Genomic DNA, 23585 nt, shown 5'->3' with positions numbered 1-23585 from the left:
GGATCTATCCAAAGCCACTCTCCTCAACCGCAAAAAGTTGGTCAATATAACTAAAGCTCTACGTAACCACAGTATCAGTTATCAATGGGGATTCCCCACGAAACTGACCGTTAGACATCAGGGAAGGATGTACACAATCAAGACCCTAGAGGCAGGCATTGACCTATTGAAGACGTGGAACATATTACCCGTTGAACCACACCAGTCCCCATCTACCAACATACCACAAATGGAGGTAGAATAAACCTGACTCATTACACTCTTTATCCAACTATACCACCTCGGTCGTTACACCGCCACATACTAATATCTGGCAACGGCCCTTTACAAAATAATCTCATGTTACGAGACACTGTTTGGCATGACCCTGTACCTGGTCTATGCCTGTCTGCACCCCCCTGTTTTGAAGTAGCAACCCATGCTACTCATGCCACTTGCATTTTCCGCAAGTGTTTTTTATTCCCTTCTACCCCCACCTCCCCTTGCACCAAAAGTCACCTATTCGCACCAACTTCTTATCGGAAACCTACCGAATTACTATCATATACTCTGTCGAGCGAACCAATACTGCCCTACCAACCGCCTAGAAATTTCTCCATTCCCACAAAGTTTCATCAAGCTATATCTACATGCCCAGAAACAACTCCTCTACTCCACCAAACCACCCAACAAACAACAAAATGATTAATCTTACATCGCTCAATGTCCGGGGCCTAAACTCCCCCTTTAAGAGATCGATGCTCCAGAAGGAGACCCGTAAGCTTCATGCTGATATACTCTTCCTACAAGAATCGCATTTCCAACCACCAAGACCCCTAAACTACATCTCAGAAATAGTAGATTCCAAAGGACGATACCATATCTTAATCTTAATCTGCAAACTCAATGACGTCCCATATACCCTGGTAAACATCTATGGTCCCAACATCAACCAAATGCAATTCTACCGCAAACTCCTTTCTACTATCTCTTCTCACAGACAAGGTAGACTTCTCATCAGCGGAGACTTCAATGTAATCGGAAACCCACTACTGGACTCCTCTACCAACAGGCGCTCCGCTAAGCACAACTTCAACCGTTTTTTACACGACCATGACCTATATGACATCTGGAGATGCCAGCACAGCACCGAAAGAGACTACACCTACTACTCCCCATCGCATATATCATACTCTACAATTGACTTCTTTGTTACGGACAAATGGACTTTGCAGCATGTAAAATCATCCGAAATTGGCACTATAACCTGGTCGGACCACGCTCCAATCAACATAACTCTAGACAACAAGCAACATTCTTCAATTCGCAGAATTTGGAGACTGAACTCCTCACTATTAAAAAATCCTGACAACCAGAAACACTTGCTAGAAGCCCACAAAATATTTTTTTTTAATTTAGCGCTACACCTGACACTTCAATAACCACGTTATGGTCTACATACAAAGCATACATGAGAGGTATCCTCATATAACTTAATTCTCGCATTAATAAACAAAGAACCCAGCAAATTGACCAACTTCTAGCATCCATAAAATTAAAAGAAGAAAGGCATAAAAAGAGCCCAAATCCCTCCACTCACGAGTTACTATCCTCAGATAGAAACAAACTCTGAACCCTCCTATTGTACAAATATGACCTTAACCTTCAAAAAAGAAAGCACAATTCTACTCTCTAGGCAACAAGGCAAACTCATTGCTGACAAAATTAATTAAACACCGCCGTCTCAAATCCAAAATATCCTTAATTCAACACCCAAATACTCATACATCTCTTACGAACCCGCAAGACATAGCCGATGCCTTTGCAACATATTACCAAAAATTATTTAATATTAAGGATGATCCAAATACACCCCAACCAACAACGAATTCCATACAAAAATTTCTTAACACCACAAATCTCCCCCAACTTACACCATCACAGCTCACTTCTATATCTACCCCAATCTCTCCCGCAGAAATAACCAAAAACATACAAAACCTACCTCTAAATAAATCGCCAGGAAACTATGGCTTTACTAATGAATTCTACAAAATATTTGCCCAGGATCTTACACCACATCTCGCCATTCTTTTCAATCATGCTGCTTCTACAGGTGAATTTCCCAATGAAATGCTGCAATCCATAATTACTACCATTCCAAAACCAGGCAAAGACCCCCAACTTGTCCAAAACTATAGACCAATTTCCCTACTAAACACAGATATAAAACTTTATGCAAAAATTATAGCACAAAGACTACTCCCCCACCTTCCCACATTAATCCACCCAGATGAAGTAGGATTTATCCCTGGTCGCCAAGCACCAGATGCAATGAGAAGACTAATTTCCCTCATCCACACTTTAGAAATCACCAAACAACCCTCTCTATTCCTATCCCTAGATGCCAAAAAAGCATTTGACCGAATACACTGGCAGTTTATGAACCAAACGCTCCAAAAATTCGGAATTACAGACTGGATGCTTTCTGCAATTTGTTCCCTATATTCTAAACCCTCAGCTAGAGAACTAACGAATGGCACACTCTTACATACCTTCAATATTTCCAACGGTACTAGACAAGGCTGCCCCTTATTGCCTATAATCTTTACACTACTAATCGAACCCTTAGCTTCTAAGCTCAGAGACGATCCCACCTTTACTGGAATCACACACCTTAAACACAAAATCATTCTATTTGCAGACGATATCATACTAATGATAACCAATCCCCACAAATCGCTTAAATCGATTTGTGAACATCTCCAAAACTATTCGGAAATATCATACTACAAACTCAATGAACCCAAATCTTCTATTTTAAACCTTCACACATCTGCCAAAACTCAAAAAATATTAACCAAACAATTCCCCTTTTCTTGGGAACATTACAGTATCCCATACTTAGGAATTAAACTTACTACCATAACAGATCAACTTTACGCCTCAAACCATAAAATATTACTCAAATCCATCCCACAAGAACTTAGTAATCTTCGTACATCAACCCTCTCAAAATTGGGAAGAGTGGCGACTTTGAAGATGAACATACTGCCCAAGATCCTTTATATATTCCGCACACTCCCCATTCCCATCCCTGACACCTTTTTTACCAAATTACAGGCTATATTTACTAAATTTCTCTGGAATGCGAAAAAACCTAGATGCACTACAAATCTATTAATACGCCCTTAATCTAAAGGAGGAGCAGGGCTCCCACACTTAAAATCTTACTACAAAGCTACTTTACTGGACCAGCTCTATTACTGGTGGCACCCAACAAGGGAAAAAGCATGGTCAACCATGGAAACACTTCCACATCCCCAGCTTACCCCACATAATCTGCTATTCCAACCACAGACCTCTTATTCAAAAATCCAGCACAAACATCCATGCATCCAAGCGTCTATACAAGCCTGGAGCGACATCCTCACCCTCAACTCGACGGAAAACACATGGATACTTACTCCTATCACAACACTACACCTTATCATCCCATCCTTACATATACTCCAATGGGAAGAACGAGGCAATTCTTCTATACAAGACCTATACATATCCCACCACCTAGATTCCTTTTCATCCCTTCAGGAAAAATTTAATCTCCCCGACAAAGAACACTTTACCTACTTGAGAATAACCCACACCTTACGTAAGATAAACATTCCCCACTTCTTAGAAATTCCCTCCACATCATACAAATTCTCCAGCAAAGCACAATATCCGAAAAAAGGGATCTCAAGCTTTTATACATATTTAATTGACTCCCAATTTCACTTACAGACTTCCTCGCTAACCAACTGGGAAAAAATCCTTTTGCAATCAACGCTACCACACACATGGGAAAGAACCTTTAACATCACTCATAAAGCATCACGCTGTAGCACCCATTGGGAAACATACATGAAAATCCTCCACCAATGGTACCTAACCCCAGCCAAACTTTCCTTATACTACCCTCAATGCTCATCCGCTTGCTGGAGACATTGTGGAGAAACAGGATCACTTTTTCCTATACTTTGGGCCTGCAAATCCCTCAGATCCTATTGGAACAATGTTTTCCATTTACTCTCCACAATAATCGACACCCCATTAACGCCAAACCCGGCCCTCGCTCTCCTCCACATAGGATATCGACAAACTCTCCACAGACTCCCGCACTATTATTATCCATACACGAACTGCAGCTAAAACCAACCTTACTAAATTATGGAACTCTAGCAAAACTCCCTCCCTTTCCACAATTATATCAGACCTCAACTTCCAATGTGACATGGAACGAAGAACTGCACTCAATAACTTCTCTTACCACAAATTCAAACACCAATGGTCTCGATGGCTACAAAACCCAAACTGTATTGTTAAAGATTGATAAACTAATTTTATAACACTTAGACACTTGACTCACAACTGGTGCACCCTCCTCCCCTCCACCTCCTCCTTTCCCCTTATCCATCTTCCTTCTCCTCCCTTTATAAGCCCATCCCTTATACAGTTCATATTTAACAGAGCATACCTCTCAAGTTGATGCGGTTTAGAAATAGATTCTCTAGCCAATTGGTGGAGAACTCATATCACACAAATAAAAAACCACCACACCTAACTGTGAACTGTAATCTGTACCATGTTTGTTTTACCCTATGTTTATAATAAATCTTCCAATAAAAACTATTGAAACATAAAATGCAATGCAATATGGCAACCTGGAGACATTCTGTACACAGATGGTGTACAGAATGCCCCTAGAAATTTCATTTTCTGGCTGTGTGTCTGGCTCATTGATTTTCTCAGAATTTAGATTTTGAGCATCCTCTGCAACAAAAATGTTATTTTTGGTGAAATACTCTAAAAGGGAAATCATGTCTAAAGAGATTCACACCCTGCCTCTTTCCTCATTAGAACCCTGCAAGTGCAGCAGCTGATTGATAATTAGAAAGTCGCTACCATTCACTTTCACTTTGCAAATGGACAAGTTTGGAAAGTTTGAAAAAAACCTTGCAATGTACTGTACATTGATCAACTAGAGAGAAATGGAGCTACTCTTTAAAGTTAAATTTCATTTATATATTTTATTCTAAAAAATGTATATATAGTGAGGAACAGAAGTATTTGAACACCCTGCGATTTTGCAAGTTCTCCCACTTAGAAATCATGGAGGGGGTCTGAAATTCACATTGTAGGTGCATTCCCACTCTGAGAGACAGAATTGAAAAAAAAATTCAGGAAATCACATTGTATGATTTTTAAAGAATTTATTTGTCTTGCACTGCTGAACATAAGTATTTGAACACCTGAGAAAATCAGTGTTAATATTTGGTACAAAAGCCTTTGTTTGCAATTGCAGAGGTCAAACGTTTCCTGTAGTTCTTGACCAGGTTTGCACACACTGCAACAGGGATTTTGGCCCACTCCTCCACACAGATCTCCTCTAGATCTGTCAGGTGTCGGGGCTGTCACTGAGCAACATGGAGTTTCAGCTCCCTCCAAAGATTTTCTATTGGATTTAGGTCTGGAGACTGGCTAGGCCACTCCAGAACCTTGATATGCTTCTTACGGAGCCACTCCTTGGTTATCCTGGCTGTGTGCTTCAGGTCGTTGTCATGTTGGAAGACCCAGCCACGACCCATCTTCTGTCTCTCAGAGTGGGAATGTGAATTTCAGAGCCCTCCATGATTTCTAAGTGGGAGAACTTGCAAAATCGCAGAGTGTTCAAATACTTCTGTTCCTCACTGTATGTTGCTCTTTAAAAGCTTTTGTTTTAATTCTCGCCGTATCCCCAAAGCTGTCCACCCCAAACTTAACACAACAAAGGTCCAACACCACTCGTCTTCAAGTTGAATGATGGCCAGTGTCATCCAACCCTCTTCCTGTGGGCCTAGGCTGTCACTGCACACACCCCCTGGGATAGTATCGATATGTAGTCTGGGTTCACAGTACATCTGGACTAAGCAGCATACATTATACAATTTTCTTATTCAGTTTCCTTTAAATTTACCTTCAACTATGTAGTGCATGGGCCTTCCTGTCTGCATACAAATTGAAAGATTTTAGGTTTAACCTCATATTATATGGTTTTGGTAAATCCAAAGGAAAATTGTACAAGAAAATTGTATAATGTATGGTCAGCCTTATTCCAGGAGGAAAGATTGATGAGGAAGGACCTATGATGTCCCTGAACCAACTTGAAGCCTAGAGGAAAAAAGGTATGTAAAGTGGATTTTTTTGTAGAAAATAGTTTCAAGGATGGCTTAAGGGATGGGGCCATCTTATCTCAGCAGTTGCGAAGCATGGACCTCAATACTTAATACAATAAAAAATTTAGAGTATCAAGCATATAAAATGCAGCAATCTTGAAGCTCAAAGCTGTCGGATGCTTCCCAGTACGGACACTGGTAGTACGTGTGCAAGATTTCTGCATAAGGGGCTATGTAGATTTACATTTATTTAATTTTTTATTTATTACAGTTACTTATAAAACCCATCGACATAGGCCCTTAATGAATTTAAAGCTAGTTGCCTGGCTTTCTTGGTTACAATACTTTGAGTCGCTGTTCAGGAACAAAGCATGCCCCTAGTGAAATCAAAGGAAAGTCAAAACCCATGTTCTAAATACTTGCATGCATCTAGGACTAAAAGTGCTAAAAAAGCCTTGGGATTAACATACCAGACTGCCAAATAGAATTTTCGAAGGAGAGCGCTGCAATGGTAGCATGCATATTTTATCAGTATAAATTTATTTTAACCTCCATGTCCTGATTTAAACTATAGGCTGGAGAGATATTTATCTAAATTATCTGGGCAAATGTGTGTCTAGAATTTCAGACTGATCTCAGAGAATAAACATTGTAGTTCTTATGAGAACTGTTCTTGCTGGGCATTATGAATCAGTAACTTTTTTCTCACTAAGCTGTCAATTATAACACATGACCCACCAACCTTCTTGACATTTCCATAGAGCCTGCACCATCCCCGCTGCTCTCAATATGGCCCATATACTCAAATATCTTGAGATTTTTGATGACAGAGGTACCACACACCTTAGCAGGAGGGTAGGGGTGTGAAGGGAGTTAGATGATGGAAAAGGGATGAGGTTAATTAGTGGTTAAATAGATAGAAGAGATGCCGGAAACTCCTGTGGTCTTGCATTTCTGTAGTAGCCCCTGCATCACATAATCCCAGGCTGCTGCACAAGACATTCACATCCTCAGTATTCTGTATGAGGATTCTCTTACCCTCTCTCTCTTTTAAATACACCACATGGTACCACAGAATGACCTGCCAGCTGTGAAAATGCCCTAGATGTTCCAAGTGTGTATTATAGCCTTTCTACATATAACCTCAGTATGCATCACTATTGATCATGGTACCATGGCTGTGATCAGTGGGCAAGTTCCATGGTGGTGCTACTGTCACTGAAAGCCTGGTGGTGGCTGGAGAAGTCAGTGTGCTGAGTGAAAAAGCTCACCCACATGTTAACAGTGCTACCCTGCATTCTTAAAGGTAGAGAGTTTGAGGTTGATTGGAGGTCTGAAGTGCATGCATTGGGGCTGATTTGTGGTCTGAAGTGTATTAACATGTTTTTGCATGCACCACACAAAACACGGTTTGTGTGTGCACCAGTTGCTTAATTTTTTTTAACTTGTACAGAAGACCTCCAGCTTGTTATACTGCACTGAGTTTACAAAAAATAATAATATGGCTTGTGTAGGAACTGTATATGCAATATATATAAATTGTTATTTTTTTTTCCTACAAAAGTGGCATTGCCGTTTAACTACTGTACTTGAGCTCTGTTGTTATATTAGCTTCCCATTACAACCAGCTTTAGAAAATCAGGATAACAGTGAGAGGTTATATAACAGAAGCCACCCTGACTCTTCTACTCTATGTTGCACAAAGCTGTCACTATAATATATTTTTGATAGTGGGCATTGGAGAGGTAAGTGTTCATACAGACTTACAGGAGTGGGATATCACAAAGAGGACATCATTATTGTCCTGAAATGTATTCTTCATTCAGTGAACAGGATGGAAAAGAGGGGGTGAATCTGGAAAGTATAGAACTGCAGTGATGTATAATGTTATTCCTATGAGCTAATGTATAGTGTTGTCAATGCCATCTGACATGAATATATGAATTGCAAGAGTGATTGATACAAATATTTACAAAACCATTAAAACACAAGAGTTTCAATTGTGTATTTTGCTGGCGTTCGTCATTCAGTATCAATTTTGGATGGCCTGACCCTTTTCAACAAGGACAATATTTTGAGACTTGTGCATCAAAAAGTCATTGGGGTTGATTTACTAAAGGTAAATATACTGTGCACAGCAAGTGCAGTTGCTTTGGATCTGAGGGGAAGCTCTGAAATATGGCAAAACGCTGCTGATTTCTTTCATCCAATCACGTGCAAGCAAAAAGGTTTTTTTTTTTATTTTCTTGCATGTTTTCCTCAGATCTAGAGCAACTGCACTTTCAGTGCACTTCCAAAGGCACTTTCATATCACAGCCTATTTACCTTTTGTAAATCAACTCCTTTGTCTCTAAAATTACAGAAGAAAAATTATTGACAGCTAGTAAACTAGTAGTTCCTGCTTCCACAAATTTGGCATGAACATATATGGTACATTTCTTGTGATAAAATGAGATTTAAAAGCAAAGTTTCACATATGAAAATCAGAATGCTTATTTACCTTGAAGGCCGCTCCTCCATGGATGATGGACTTGATGAAAATCCCCAAGTCACTGCTGGTGTCTCTGGATTTGTTGCCTTTTAGACTAACCCCAAGTCCAGCTGAACCTGAATCATTTAGTGGTATCTCAAAAGTCATCTCTACTGTGTTTTCTGACATCACAACATGGCTTTCTACTTCTCCCTTCTGTCAAAAGAACACAGAAATATTACTGAATATACAGCAAAAAAAACTGAGTTCGGGTCCCTGTAAATAACATTTAAAGAGGTTGCAAAGGTAAGATATTTTTTTACTTTACTTTTTAACTTTTTCCAATGTATTTTATTATTGAACAGACAAAAACAAAATATTCAATGAATACAACTTTGGCCTATCTTTAAGATATCCTTGAATAAGCATGGTAATCAGAGCTATATGATCTGAACCTAAAAGCATTTTAAATGATTACATACATAAAACCAGTTAACCTTAAAAGCCATAGCATCTGTTTAAAACCTCCCAACGAGCAGTATAATTATTGTTTAAGCCTCTAATGTGTTATGACAGTTGGTATTGTTTGGAATGACATCTTAAAATATGTTACTGTATAATTTGAAACAAGATGGGCCATATATACTTTCAAAGAGTATAAAAGGTGTGAAGCCAAGTGTGTATTAATAAGTAGTTTTGTACTTGAACATTTAAATTTTAGATTATTTTTTTCCAACTTGTTCAGGCTCACAACTGTTGGCCCAGTTTTTAGATAAACACAAATATTTTATATTGCACTGACAAAGTTTTACAGATATAATAAAATCACAATGGAAGCAAAAATGCAAATTGGGAAATTCTTCTGTTTCCGAGAATCTGCAGCAATAGCTGTGCAAAGTAAACTGTGTTTACAAATTTTGTTTTCAGCAACTGAAAATACATTCTATTTTATGTCTGCAGCCACAGTGTTCTGCAATGGTAATTGTGAATTTTGTTAATTTAAAGGCATTGTTAGGTGGCAGTAGTTGCTGCAAAAGTAGTAGTCTATAATATCTGCTCTTGTTGGTTTTATCCATTTTGAACAAAAGTACATTACAATTCCATCTGGCTCCTTGAATCTGTCTATTCAACGAAAAAGGCCACTGCTGGAAAGTATTCCTATTCCAGCCACAGTGACACTGTGTATCATTGCACTATATAAACCCTGATTACCACAGTTATAAAAATCTTTCTAAACGCAACTATTCAAAAACAGTTTTAAGCCTTGGGAAAGTCATAAGGAAACATTTTAGACAATATCTAGAACAATGGTGGTCAACTTGGTAAATATAAAGGGCCTCAAGCACAGTCCCCACCATGTTCAGAAAGCTGTGCAATGACATATGTGCTTAAATTACAGCTAGACTCTATCAAAGTTCAAAGTGGGTGTTCAGGTTTTCATCTAGGAGAGCTTTGTTGTTCTTCTCACACTACATAGGGTTGCACAGAAGGGGAGGAAAAAAAAAATTTTTTGCATAAATCATTGGTTAAAGATTAAGATACAATCAAGAAAGTTTGCATGGACACAAATGAGTATAATGGTGCCATTTTGACAAATTTGCAACCACTGAAATGCTGAATAAAGACACAATTGTTTCACTACCTCTAAACATTATACTTTATCTACAGTGCAGCCACGAGGAGAGATGTCACTTTACCTAGTTTGAACCCAAGTGCAAAAAAAGATCCATGCTCTCCTGGTGTGATCTCTTTTGTATGATACTCTTATTTCCAAATATGCATCTAAGCCTATCTCATATATCAACTAATGGGAGCAGGATCTCAGTATTAACAGTAGAAAAGGATGACTGGGATCAAATCTGGAATCTTGCTCACATAATGTAGCAGAATCAAAACCAACTACACAATGCTGATTAGGTGGTTCATGGTGCCCACTAGGTTAGCCCATGTAAATCGCAATGCCTCATCATCTTTGACTGTGGATGCCCAGGCACAAGGATGTTTGTCCACATTTGGTGGTCCTGCCTGATGGTCCACAGAATATGGCATACAGAGTCTTGGGCACACTTTTGTGAAAAACCATACCTATGCAACTTCAAACAGTACTTTAAAATAAGAAACCATGGGAAGATTCAAAGACCAATTTACTCCTATGACACGTCTTGACAGCCATGAAACAGATGATCGCAAAAGCATGGCTGTCAGATACCTTATTAGCCTCTGAGATAAGTTACGGATGTAGTGGTTAATGTTCAATGAGAAATTAACTGCCAAACTTAAAGGCATAATGCCTACACTTCGCCAGATCTGATAACAGTGGAGCCCTCACTCTTTGCTGCAGAACTTTGATTGTCATCCCGATACATTTATGATAGTTAATTTCCTACAACTACAATATAAATGTGAATTGTTAACCCCACCTGGCTACTCTCTTCTCCCTTCTTACATCACAACTCCATTTCCATCTTAAAATCTACCCCAAGTAAATTTTCCCTTTCTTTTATATGACAATATTCAATATCATTGTATTGATACCAACTGGTTCTGACAGGCTCACACTTACTCACTATTGAACCATTTAACCATCAATGCTATGAATACTCTGTCCACTAAATAGAAGTTTGTTTATGCAGCTCTTGCAATGTTTATTTGAAATGCACAATACAAATTGACGAAAAAAGAATGTAAATTTGCAAATCTAAATGTCATCCACAGAATCGAATGTAGTTCTGAGATGTGGAGGTTAATGTAAGGGAGAAATTATAAATGTTTTTTTCTCTTAATGGTGGAGTCTTTATCAAGTTGAGACCAAGTGCCATTTTATAATGCTAAGGGGACCAACAGTTGCTATCCCAGCACCATTTCAAAATGGTACGCAGGACTAAACAGTGCAGCTAGCAAATTAAAAAAAAAATTAATTTCACTGCAAATAAATTCATTAATATTTTTCTTACTCTTCTGAATCCCCTCTATAAATAGAAGGAATTCCAATGTCAGGTGTCAGTCCCAGCCCTGTACAGGCACATGGCATCATGACAGCCCATGTGACCTAGGAAGCCACCACTGCTTCACCTCCTTGTGACCAAAACTTCAGTAGATACCAGTGCCAGTGCTCCAGGTGGCTGGCCTAGCCCAAGAGCGAGCAAGATACACCTAGATCACTGGCTGGTCACATGCAGAATATTGGCAATTTGTTCGGCATCAGGGACGTAGAAGATAACTGTTAGAATATGGTAATTAAACTGAATATTTGATTTAAAAAATATTATTTCTGTCTCTCACACCAAACCAGCCATAAAAGTTGATGTAAAGCAGGATCCCTCATCTATTTGTCTAAAGACTGGCAATATCCAGACAGTTCAGAGCTGGAAATGGACAGAGTTATATACAGTGGATATAAAAAGTCTACACATCCCTGTTAAAATGTCAGGTTTCTGTGATGTAAACAAAATGACAAAAAAAAATCATTTCAGATCTTTTTCTTCCTTTAATGTAACCTATAAAACTGTACAACTCACTTGAACAACAAACTGAAATCTTTTAGGGGGAGGGAAGTAAAAATAAAAAACTAAAATTATATGGTTGCATAAGTGTGCACACCTTTAAACTAATAATTTGCTGAGGCACCTTTTGATTTTATTACAGCACTCAGTCTTTTTGGGTATGAGTTTATCATTATGGCACATCTTGACCTGGCAATATTTGCCCACTCTTCCTTGTAAAAACACTCCTAATCTGTCAGATTGTGAGAGCATCTCCTGTGCACAGCCCTCTTCAGATCACCCCACAGATTTTTGATTGGATTCAGGTCTGGGCTCTGGCTGGGCCATTCCAAAACATTAATCTTCTTGTGGTGAAGCCATTCCTTTGTTGATTTGGATGTATGCTTTGGGTCGTTGTCATGCTGAAAAATGAAGTTTCTCTTCATGTTCAGCTTTCTAGCAGAAGCCTGAAGGTTTTGTGCCAATATTGACTGGTATTTGGAACTGTTCATAATTCCCTCTACCTTGACTAAGGCTCCAGTTCCAGCTGAAGAAAAACAGCCCCAAAGCATGATGCTGCCACCACCACGCTTCACTGTGGGTATGGTGTTCTTTTGGTGATGTGCAGTGTTGTTTTTGCGCCAAACATATCTTTTGGAATTATGGCCAAACAGTTCAACCTTGGTTTCATCAGACCATAACACATTTTCCCACATGCTTTTGGGAGACTTCAGATGTGTTTTTGCAAAATTTAGCTGGGCTTGGATGTTTTTCTTTGTAAGAAAAGGCTTCTGTCGTGCCACTCTACCCCATAGCCCAGACATATGAAGAATACGGGAGATTGTTGTCACGTACAACACAGCCAGTGGTCATGTACTTGCCAGATATTCCTGCACCTCCTTTAATGTTGCTGTAGACCTCTTGGCAGCCTCCCAGACCAGTTTTCTTTTTGTCTTTTCATCAAGGTCGAGTAATTGGTAATGTCATTGTTGCGCCATATTTTCTCCACTTGATGATGGGTGTCTTCACTGTGTTCCATGGTATATCTAATGCCTTGGAAATTTTTTTGTACCCTTCTCCTGACTGATACCATTCAACAATGAGATCCCTCTAATGCCTTGAAAGCTCTCTGCGGACCATGGCTTTTGCTGTAGGATGTGAGTAAGTAAATATCTGGAAAGACCTTCTAGATCAAATGAACTTTATTTGGAGTTAAACAGAGGCACTTTAAATGATGGCAGGTCTGTACTGACTCCTATTTAAGATTATTTTGAGTGTGATTGCTAAATTCTGAACAAAGCAACATCCCCAGTTATAAGAGGGTGTGCACACTTATGCAACCAGATTATTTTAGTTTTTCATTTTGATTCCCCCCCCCCCCCAAAAAAAAAAAAGATTTCAGTTTGTTTTTCAATTGCGTTTTACAGTTTATAGTTCACATTAAAGAAGGAAAAAGTTCTGAAATTATTTATCTTTGGCTCATCTTTTACATCACAGAAACCTGCCATTTTAACAAGGTTGTGTAGACTTTTTATATCCACTGTGTACATATAATATTATATATATATATATATAGAGAGAGAGAGAGCAGGAACTCCCCATTCACCCACCTGTGACACTGTGTCATAAGTGGGTGTGGCGGGAGGATCATAAAGTGGCATTGTTAGGTAAAATCAGGAGTGCATAACACACAAGTTTAGGGTTCAGGAGTATGCTACACACAGAATTCAGGGTACAGGGGTGAGTTACAGTACATTCAGAATTCAGAGTTCAGCAGTGTTTTAAGCTCAGAATTCAGGCTTCAGGAGTGCAGTAAGCATAGAATTCAGGGTTCAGGAGTGCAGTATGTAAAGAATGAAGGGTTCATGAGTGTTTAACACACAGAGTGCAGGATTCAGGAAGGCATTATGCACCAAGTGCAGGGTTCAGGAGTATGCTACACACAGAATGCAGGGTTTGGGAGTGCATTGTGCACAGAATGTAGGGTTCAACGGTGTGTTAAGCACAGAATGCAGGGTTCAGGACTGTGTTACATTCAAAATGCAGGGTTCAGGAGTGCGTTATGCTCAAAATGCGGGGTTAAGGAGTGCGTTATGCTCAAAATGCGGGGCTAAGGAGTGCGTTACGCTCAGAATGCAGGGTTCATGAGTGCGTTCCGCTCAGAATGCAGGGTTCATGAGTGCGTTCCGCTCAGAATGCAGGGTTCATGAGTGCGTTCCGCTCAGAATGCAGGGTTCATGAGTGCGTTCCGCTCAGAATGCAGGGTTCATGAGTGCGTTCCGCTCAGAATGCAGGGTTCATGAGTGCGTTCCGCTCAGAATGCAGGGTTCATGAGTGCGTTCCGCTCAGAATGCAGGGTTCATGAGTGCGTTCCGCTCAGAATGCAGGGTTCATGAGTGCGTTCCGCTCAGAATGCAGGGTTCATGAGTGCGTTCCGCTCAGAATGCGGGGTTCATGAGTGCGTTCCGCTCAGAATGCAGGGTTCATGAGTGCGTTCCGCTCAGAATTCAGGGTTCATGAGTGCGTTCTGCTCAGAATGCAGGGTTCATGAGTGCGTTCCGCTCAGAATGCAGGGTTCATGAGTGCGTTCCGCTCAGAATGCAGGGTTCAGGAGTGGGGTATGCTCAGAGTGCAGTTTTCAGGAGTGGGTTAGTTCAGAATCCAGGGTTCAGGAGTGCATTGTGCTCGGAATGCAGGGTACAGGAGTGTGTTATCCTTGTAATGCAGGGTTCAGGAGTATGTTGTGCTTGAAATGCAGGGTCTGGGAGTGTGTTCTGCTCAGAATTCAGTTTTTAGGAGTGTGTTATTCTCACAATGCAGGGTTTAGGAGTGGGTTATGCTCAGAATGCAGGGTTAAGGAGTGCGCTATGCAGAGAATGCACCTCTAAACCATTTTTCCACAGCTTGACTGCAACCTGCCAAGCCAAATGCTTCCTGCTTAACAGCTACGCTCTGCGGCCATCTTCTTCAGCCCTGACCTCTGCACCACTAGAGCGCAGAGCACCATCTCCACCTCCCTCCTCCACTGCACTCATCTGCTCACTTCTCACCAGCGCTCAATCTAACTGCAGCTGCACCTCTTCCCCAGCTCCTGTAGCGGCAGCATGACCATGCAACAGGGGGAAAGGGCATTCGGACACAAGAATCAACATGAGATGCCCTACATGTATCCCATATACACACTGCACAACAGCAGCTGTCCCTCCCATGTCCCTGCACTCAGGGAAGGGAGGGTTCTTTGGAAGCTGCTGGGAGAGTATCGCTGTCACTTGTAACACAGAAGCTTCTGTGTTTACAAGTGACAATAAATAGCACAGGGCCAGTTTCGGAGGTGACAGAACTCAGTTTCACCACATTTAGGCTGAAAAAAAGGTGTGTATGTGTGTGTACACTGCTCAAAAAATTAAAGGAACACTTTGAACAACCTATAGACGACTGAATTCAAAGACCCCCCGAAAATCAAAGTGAAAAAATTATGCAGCAGGCTAGTCCATTTTACTTAAATTTCATTGCAGCAACTCAAAATGGTACTCAGTAGTTTGTATGCTGCAACATGCTTGCATGCATGCCTGACAACAATGAGGCATGCTCCTAATGAGATGACGGATGGTGTCCTGGGGTATTTCCTCCCAGATCTGGATCAGGGCATCACTGAGCTCCTGGACAGTCTGAAGTGCAATCTGGCGGCATCGAATGGACCGAAACATGATATTCCAGAGGCATTCTATTGGATTTAGATCAGGCAAGCGTGGAGGCCAGTCAATTGTATCAATTCCTTCATCCTCCACGAACTGCCTGCATACTCTCACCACATGAGGCCAGGAATTATCATGCACCAGGAGGAACCTAGGACCCACTGCACCAGCGTGAGGTCTGACAATGGGTCCAAGGATTTCATCCCGATACCTAATGGCAGTCAGGGTGTCATTGCCTAGCCTGCGGAGGTCTGTGCATCCCTCCATGGATATGCCTCCCCATACCATCTCTGACCCACCACCAAAACAGTCATTCTGAACGATGTTACAGGCAGCATAATGTTCTCCAAGGCTTCTCCAGATCCTTTTGCGTCTGTCACGTGTTCAGGGTGAACCTGCTCTCATCTGTCAAAAGCACAGGGCGCCAGTGGCGGACCTGCCAATTCTGGTGTTCAATGGCAAATGTCAATTGAGGTCTATGGTGCCGGGCAGTGAGCACAGGGCCCACTAGAGGATGTTGGGCCCTCAGGATACCCTCATGAAGTCTGTTCCTGATTGTTTGGTCAGAGACATTCATACCAGTGGCCTGCTGGAGGTCATTTTTTAGGGCTCTGGCAGTGCTCATTCTGCTCCTCCTTGCACAAAGGAGTAGATACCAGTCCTGCTGATGGGTTAAGGACCTTCGACGGTCCTGTTCAGCTCTCCTAGAGTAACTGCCAATCTTCTGGAATCTCCTCCATGCTCTTGAGACTGTGCTGGGAGACACACCAAACCTGGGAATGGAACATATTGATGCACCATCCTGGAGGAGTTGGACTGCCTGTGCAACCTCTGTAGGGTTCGGGTATTACCTCATGTGACCAGTAGTGACACTGACCCTAGCCAAATGCAAAACTAGTGAAAAACAGTCAGATGAATTTAATTAACACCAAAGCAGCTGAAACCGATTAACAACCCCCTCAGCTACTTAACTGACAAGATCAATATCCCAGGACTTTAACTGGCTTAATGCTATACTCTGATTAAAAAGTGTTCCGTTAAATTTTTAAGCAGTATATATTTTAGAAGTCCAGGGGTTTCCCTAGAAACCATGGACGTTATTTCAACTGAATCGTTTATTTAATGGCATGATAATATCCTCATAAAAATGTTTACTTTGCTGTACCTTAATATTAGTGTGGAACACATTATATATATATATATATATATATATATATATATATATATATATATATTATATATATAAAGTGACAGGTTCTGTTTAAAGCCAAAACATGAAAAACCTACAGTATACCTTCACAGCACTCCGCAGCAGTTTGTTCTTATGTGACTGCCACCATAAAATAATTGGTATTGGAAATTATAAGGGGTATTGATGTTATACCTTTGGACCTGAAGTCAATTTCACTGCATCATAATAGGGGGGGAAGTCACATTCTTCCCCATATGTGAAAGCATCAGACATTTAGTGGTGGTAGTAATGGAAGGAGGAACCCTTTAAGGGAATATATAAAGTGGATCAAGTGGATGCATTTTTGGCAGAACTACTTTCTGCCATTCTGTTCAAGCAATGACTGCCAGTAATGCTGGTGGTCAAGAGAACGAGATTCATGGCATCTCATTCACATAGCTTTAATTTCTGAAATACAAGCAAAAAGGATAGGCAATATTAGGGAGAGATTGCTTTCTAGTGGCTATTATATTAATGGCAAGTCACACTGTACTTTTCTTGACATATTGGAACACCTAAAGAATAAATTAAGCAAGGGTTTTTTGGCTACAACACAGCACTAATAAACACCTCGCAAAATGACACAGTTGATACCAGTAAAAGTTTGTAGAGTAATTTAAGAAAATAGATTTTTACATATAAAATACTGTATAAACTATTAAATTGTCTTGCATGTGGTAAATTAAGTTGATCCATGTCATAAATCTATCAATGAATAAGAAAAAACAATTAATTTGTAAAAATAAGAAAATAACACATTGAAAAAAAATGAGGCAAGTAATAGTTTTTTGTTGTTTTTTTTTAACTGAACCCACTGCAATGTGAACTACTCAAAGTTCCATAAAGATTCAAATAACATTATTGTGGCACTCAGGAAAAGGCATGCTATGTTCTAAAGCAAATTAGCACATTATAAGATTATGTTTTGCACTTTTTTTTTTTTATTTAGACCACTCTCCTAATGTAACTGTGTTAAATGACTTATGACAAATCAAAATGCATTGTTAGATGTAAATCATAAGCAACTGTGTCATCAGCCTGAAAATTGTAAAATGGCAGGATAATTAAAATATGTTGTTACATTCATAAAAACACTCTTGTAACACTGCAGGAATTAAAATGTGGTGGGTCATTTGAATATATTAAATTATCCTGTTTATTAAAGTCAAAGTAATTTCCAATTACTCCCAATTTAATTATCCGAGTAGTTTAAAGTTTTTGTGGATCAGGTTTTTTTTTTTTTTAATTTTCCACCCTTGAACATTAGAAAAAAAGTCATGAAAATGTTCAGCGTATGTGCATACAAACAACTGCAATTGTTAAGTTGATAATGCAGTTGTATCTGAGTCATTTGCTTAATGTGTCAGTATATATTTACCATTATTGATTTAAATAGTGCCTCCATCTCCCTTGGCTTTCTACAAAGTCAAACAAACATGGGTACATAATACAGATAACGTAATCTTTCTTAAACAGTAGTACACACAGTTGTAGGGCATAGAAAATATAAATGTAGTGTAGAGCTACCCTGCTGTGTTTCTAGGTACCCTACACTAACAGGCAACACGCATTTTCCACACCTTCATCCACAGTCAGTGAACAGTCCATAAGCTTGTTTTTTGTTATTTTATTATGGGAATATAACTTGGATAGGGAATATGAGATGCCTAACTAGACTAAAACAATGCACAAGGACAACTTCCTTCCTGTTTACAGAAACAGATCCTGGACTGTTCTTTTCCTTGAAAGCCGTCAGTCTTTATGGATCAGTAGCAACAGCCCCTTACGGGTGAGGGACTCGCAGCCTCCTTCTGAAAATCAGCTTGACTTTTAAACTAGATGCAGCAATGTCTCCTCTTCCTGTAGAACAGCTCCCAGTTCCACAGCCTGCAGACACTGCCAGCCCTCCTAGCTGCTCTGAAGATCTCCCAGGACAAGGATAAAGGATTAAGCACCACACTCTCCTTTGAAAGGTTACTACATGTGGCAATCTCTCCCTTGTGAATCCCTGGGTGTGCTGATGTACTCACTCGGTCCTCATTCCTCCCAGGCATGGATCCTGTACATGCCATAATACTGAATGAATCCTCCTGAGCCAGCCCGAGCCCAATCTGGAGACAACCCCCCAGACCTAGGGGACCCCTCCCAGGCCACTAACAGTATCTTCGGCACTTCATCTTCCACCCGACTTCCCAATTGGCATGACTATCCCATATATATATATATATATATATATTTATATAATGGTCCACCACTCTACCCGGACCTCCAAACCTGACATTGGTTTGATTCCCATAACATGCAGATTAGGTCTCCACTTCTTTCACCTACTGACCTCTGGAAGGTTCCAATGGTCCTCCAGAACCAGGTGGAGGCGATAGAAGTCATCCATTTTGTAAAGTGCTGCACAAACTGTTGGCACTATATAAATCCTATATAATAATAATGTATAATAATCCAGCTTGACCTGCAGTAACTTGACCTTCATCACAGACTCACACAGTTACCATACACAATAGATTTGCCTACACTATTATAGTAACACACTAGAGGGTGCTGCAGCAGCAATAACAAAATCTATCTATTGCAAAGTTATGCCATTATTTAAATTTTCTGTCAGCATGTCTATCACACCCTCATTGTCACTGTCAGCAATTGTCATGATCTGTTACTGTATTAATTACATCACATCTATTTAAGCATGTCACACTGTGTTGGCCAGCAGATCTCTGCCATTGTGTCTGTCACAATGTCTCACATGCTTTTCTATGTCAGTCATTCATTCAGTGTCAGAGTCTGCCATAGTGTCAGTGAGTGTTGATCTGTTTTCCATCACTCTGCTTGACTCAACTGCTGTTTTAGTGTACCAATAACTGTCTCTATATAACTACAATGCTCTCGCAATTCTAGAAATGGGAACATTTTGTAAAAATTTAAGGTTTTTTTGTATATATTTTTGATTTTCTTTTCAAATCGTTTTTATTACAGTTTTAATAAACAAATATAACAATGGAGATTCAGAGTAGAAAATAAATACCACATTTGCATAGCACCTTGACATACATACATTCGTAAAATTGGTCGATGATAACCAATATATTCATAAATTAGTGAATAAATCAAGTAAGGTTGGTTATGCCACCAATCCAAATGATCACAGATAACAAATCATACCATGTTTGCATAATACTCTACTTAGTATATTCACATTAGGCCCGAATAAACGGGTCCACCTGAACCTGACTACCAACACATATACTTAGTGGTAACAAAAGAAAAGGAAGAAGTAAACAAAACCAAGATAAGGCAGAAAATGAAGGAGGAGAAGGAGAATTGAAGAGAAGGTAATGAAGAAAACAGAACTTTCATAATGTTAGTTATGATTAACTCGTATTCAACTCTATATAGTAATATTAAATGGCATAGACTTTTCTTTCCAACGAGACCGCTTCGCGTCAAACCTCTCCATAGATTGGTGACTAAACGCTAGAGCCCTCTCAAACACATATAGTGTGACTGTACTCTTTGAATCACTTCCAATATGGAAGGAGAATTTGTTGATTTCCTTTTACTAGTTATAGCTAATCTAGCAGCAATAAGTATGTGGCCAATTATTGTTCTATATTTACCAGGGAAAAGGTTTAAAGTAAGGTTAAGTAGGGGCAAAGAGGGTTCCAGAGTGAAAACTGTACCTGACACTTTTGAAATAAGTGCGAAGATGTCCCGCTAGAATACTTGCAAATGAGAACACTTCCACAGAATGTGAAGTATATTCCCTTCACCACCACAATTCCTCCAGCATAATGTTGATGTATTGGGGTACATTTTAGATAATTTTTATGAGGTAAATTAGCTACGGTGCAATATCTTCAAGGAACAATCCCAATGATTAGTACTCTTCGTAACACTCAAACTGCTACTTAAAGCGTTCTCCCACTCATCTCTTGTAAAGGATTTTTGTAGATCTCTTTCACACCTACTCACGCTATTTAACAAAGAGAGATCGTGATCATAATGTAAGAGTTTATAAAACTTGGAGATTCCTTTATTCTTTCGAACAGGGTTCATTATAGTATGCCATAGTTTGAAATCTACCTCTATCCATATATTTAATCCAGCGCCATGAAATCCCCTGATCTGCAAAAAAGGGTGCAATCCTTTGTTCGGAACAGGTTGTTCAATGTCAACATATGTATTGTACACTAGATCCCTTAATGGTTTAGTATTAAGGATTGGGATAAGGTGTTCATATGCAGAGAGTGGGATGTTAATTTGAAGTTTGGGAGAGGAGTCGGGCAATGAATTACAGCCTGCTATCCAAGCTTCCAAAGTTGCGGTAATAAATGGTAAATATGTAGTTAAAATTTTGGGAGAAACTGATCTAGCTAGAAGTAGGGCCCGTAGGTCTTTATTAGGGATCACATTCTGTTCTATGTGTCCCCATAATTTGTCTGTAGGGACAAACCATTCCGGTAGTTGGTCTAAGATTGATGCATAATAATATCTAGATAAATCAGGCAGACCCAATCCACCTTTCGATTTGTGTTTGGTGAGAGGCAGGAAGGGGATCCGCTGTTTCTTCCCTTTCCAGATAAATCTTTTTATGGCCACCTCTAATTTATGGAAATAGGCTCGGGGAATAAGAATTGGGATCATTCTGAAATAATGAGAGTAAATAAGAATAAATAATAATTCTTGGGAAAAATTAGCATCTTGAATGCAGTTATTCTACCTATCCACGATATTTTGAATTTGTCTAGCCTCTGCATCTCCATCAAGATGGATTGATGTAGTTTTTCAAAGTTATTTTTGAAGGTATGGGAGGACGGGGCAGATATGCAAATACCCAGATAGTCTAATTTTTTATTGGACCATTGATAGGGAAATTTTTCTTTAGGCAAACACAGGGGACCTTTCATTATTGCAAATGGGAGGGCGCAGGATCTGATGATGTTAAGTTTATAATAGGATATTTCGCTAAAGAACTGCAAGGAAGCTGAAATTTCTGTGAGGGATTGATTCGGGTCAGTAACAGTAAGGATTACATGGTCCGCAAACAGTCCAATTTTATGCGTGGTGGACGCTACTTGGACATCTGATATCCGTGGGTTGGTTCTGATCTCAGTCGCTAGGGGTGCCATCACCAGCAAAAAGATCATAGGAGATAAAGGGCAGCCCTGTCTCATACCGTTGGTGATATTAAAAGGAGCGGATAGGGCATTAGACATGAATACCTGCACGGAGGGGACAGTATATAATGCCATAATGGCCGACCTTATAAATCCAGTGATCCCAAATTTGGTTAGGGTAGCCTCCAAATATTGCCAATGAACCCTGTCAAATGCCTTTTCAGCATCCAGCGCCAAGAACACAGTTTGAAGTCCCCTTGACTCAACTAAGTGCAATAGGTTGAGTATTCTACGAGTACCATCCGCGGCTTGTCTACCTTTTACAAACCCTACCTGGTCAGCCTGAATAAGAAGGGGAGTTATATTTAACAAACAATTAGCTAAGATTTTAGCATATATTTTAAGGTCTGTGTTTAAAAGTGAGATTGGCCTAAAATTTTGGGGGAAATCCGGAGCTTTCCCTGGTTTAGGCAAAGTAACTATAATAGCTTTTAACATCTCAGACGGGAATAAGGATTTGAGCACTGCTTCATCGTAAATTCTCTTAAGCTGGGGCACTAGGATGGATTGGAATTCCTGGTAGTATTCCGCTGAGAAGCCATCAGCCCCCCGGGGTTTTCCCTTTGGGTAAGGCCTTAATAACAATAAGTATCCCACTTTCCAGTATGGGTTGTTTGAGCCCATACAATTTCTGACTCAATATAAATATTGCTCCAAAGTCTGGTTCATTTGCTCGTTACTCTGGGGATGGTAGGCGGACGATAAACAGAGTTCCACCTTCAGAAGAATTGGTGAGAGCAGGGGCACCACAGTGGTGAAGACAACATTATGAATAAAAGATGATTTCCTTCTCAGGCCAATTGATCTGTGGGTTGTGGGTTTGCAACCAGGGTATTCCTAGGATGGTTGAAAACATGGGGAATCTAATCGCGTCAAAACGAATAAACTCCTGATGGCCAGAGTCGGTGGTTACAAGAATAGGAATGGTTTCCTGGGTAACAGGTCCGGAACAGGTCAAGTCTCTGTTTCTTAGGCAGAAGGGGGATGTGTAAGTCCTTGACCAATTGGATGTCTAAGAAACAGCTACAAGCTCCTGATGCAACGACTGCCAGCAACTTGACGTCCCTTCCAGCCATCCTGATAGACATGGGGAGAATGACATGGGTGGTTAAAGTCCCGGATAGCTGAATGTACGAAGGATGGGGCTGGCTGGACCTACTTGGTCGTACTGGGCAGTTACATAGGAAGTGGTCCGTGGCCCCACAGTAAAGACAGAGGCTGCTTTGCTGTCTGCGTAGCCTTTCTTCCGGAGTTAGGGCAGGTCGGAGAAGGCCGATTTGCATAGGTTCTACCTCCGAAGTGTTGATGGGTTTACGGGGCAAGGGCAGGAGCCGTTGGCCTTTTG

At 40.2% G+C, this 23585-nt stretch overlaps 1 protein-coding gene across 4 annotated transcripts in view; it reads right to left on the bottom strand.

The window, feature by feature from the left end:
* PARD3B (par-3 family cell polarity regulator beta) overlaps positions 1 to 23585 on the bottom strand; it is a 1797179-nt gene that overhangs the window by 1217280 nt on the left and 556314 nt on the right. For all 4 annotated transcript variants that reach the window (XM_089670923.1, XM_089670934.1, XM_089670945.1 and 1 more), the window contains exon 11: positions 8674 to 8859. In XM_089670923.1, the coding sequence (XP_089527049.1) occupies positions 8674 to 8859 (186 nt within the window). The remainder of the gene's footprint in view (positions 1 to 8673; positions 8860 to 23585) is intronic.

The sequence above is a fragment of the Staurois parvus genome, unplaced genomic scaffold (genome assembly GCF_062004578.1).
Source record: "Staurois parvus isolate SC_StPar_1 unplaced genomic scaffold, SC_StPar_1.0 ptg000011l, whole genome shotgun sequence".
NCBI classification, from domain to species: domain Eukaryota; kingdom Metazoa; phylum Chordata; class Amphibia; order Anura; family Ranidae; genus Staurois; species Staurois parvus.
Note: the sequence above shows the minus strand (reverse complement) of the source record. Positions and strands in the feature narration are given on the sequence as shown.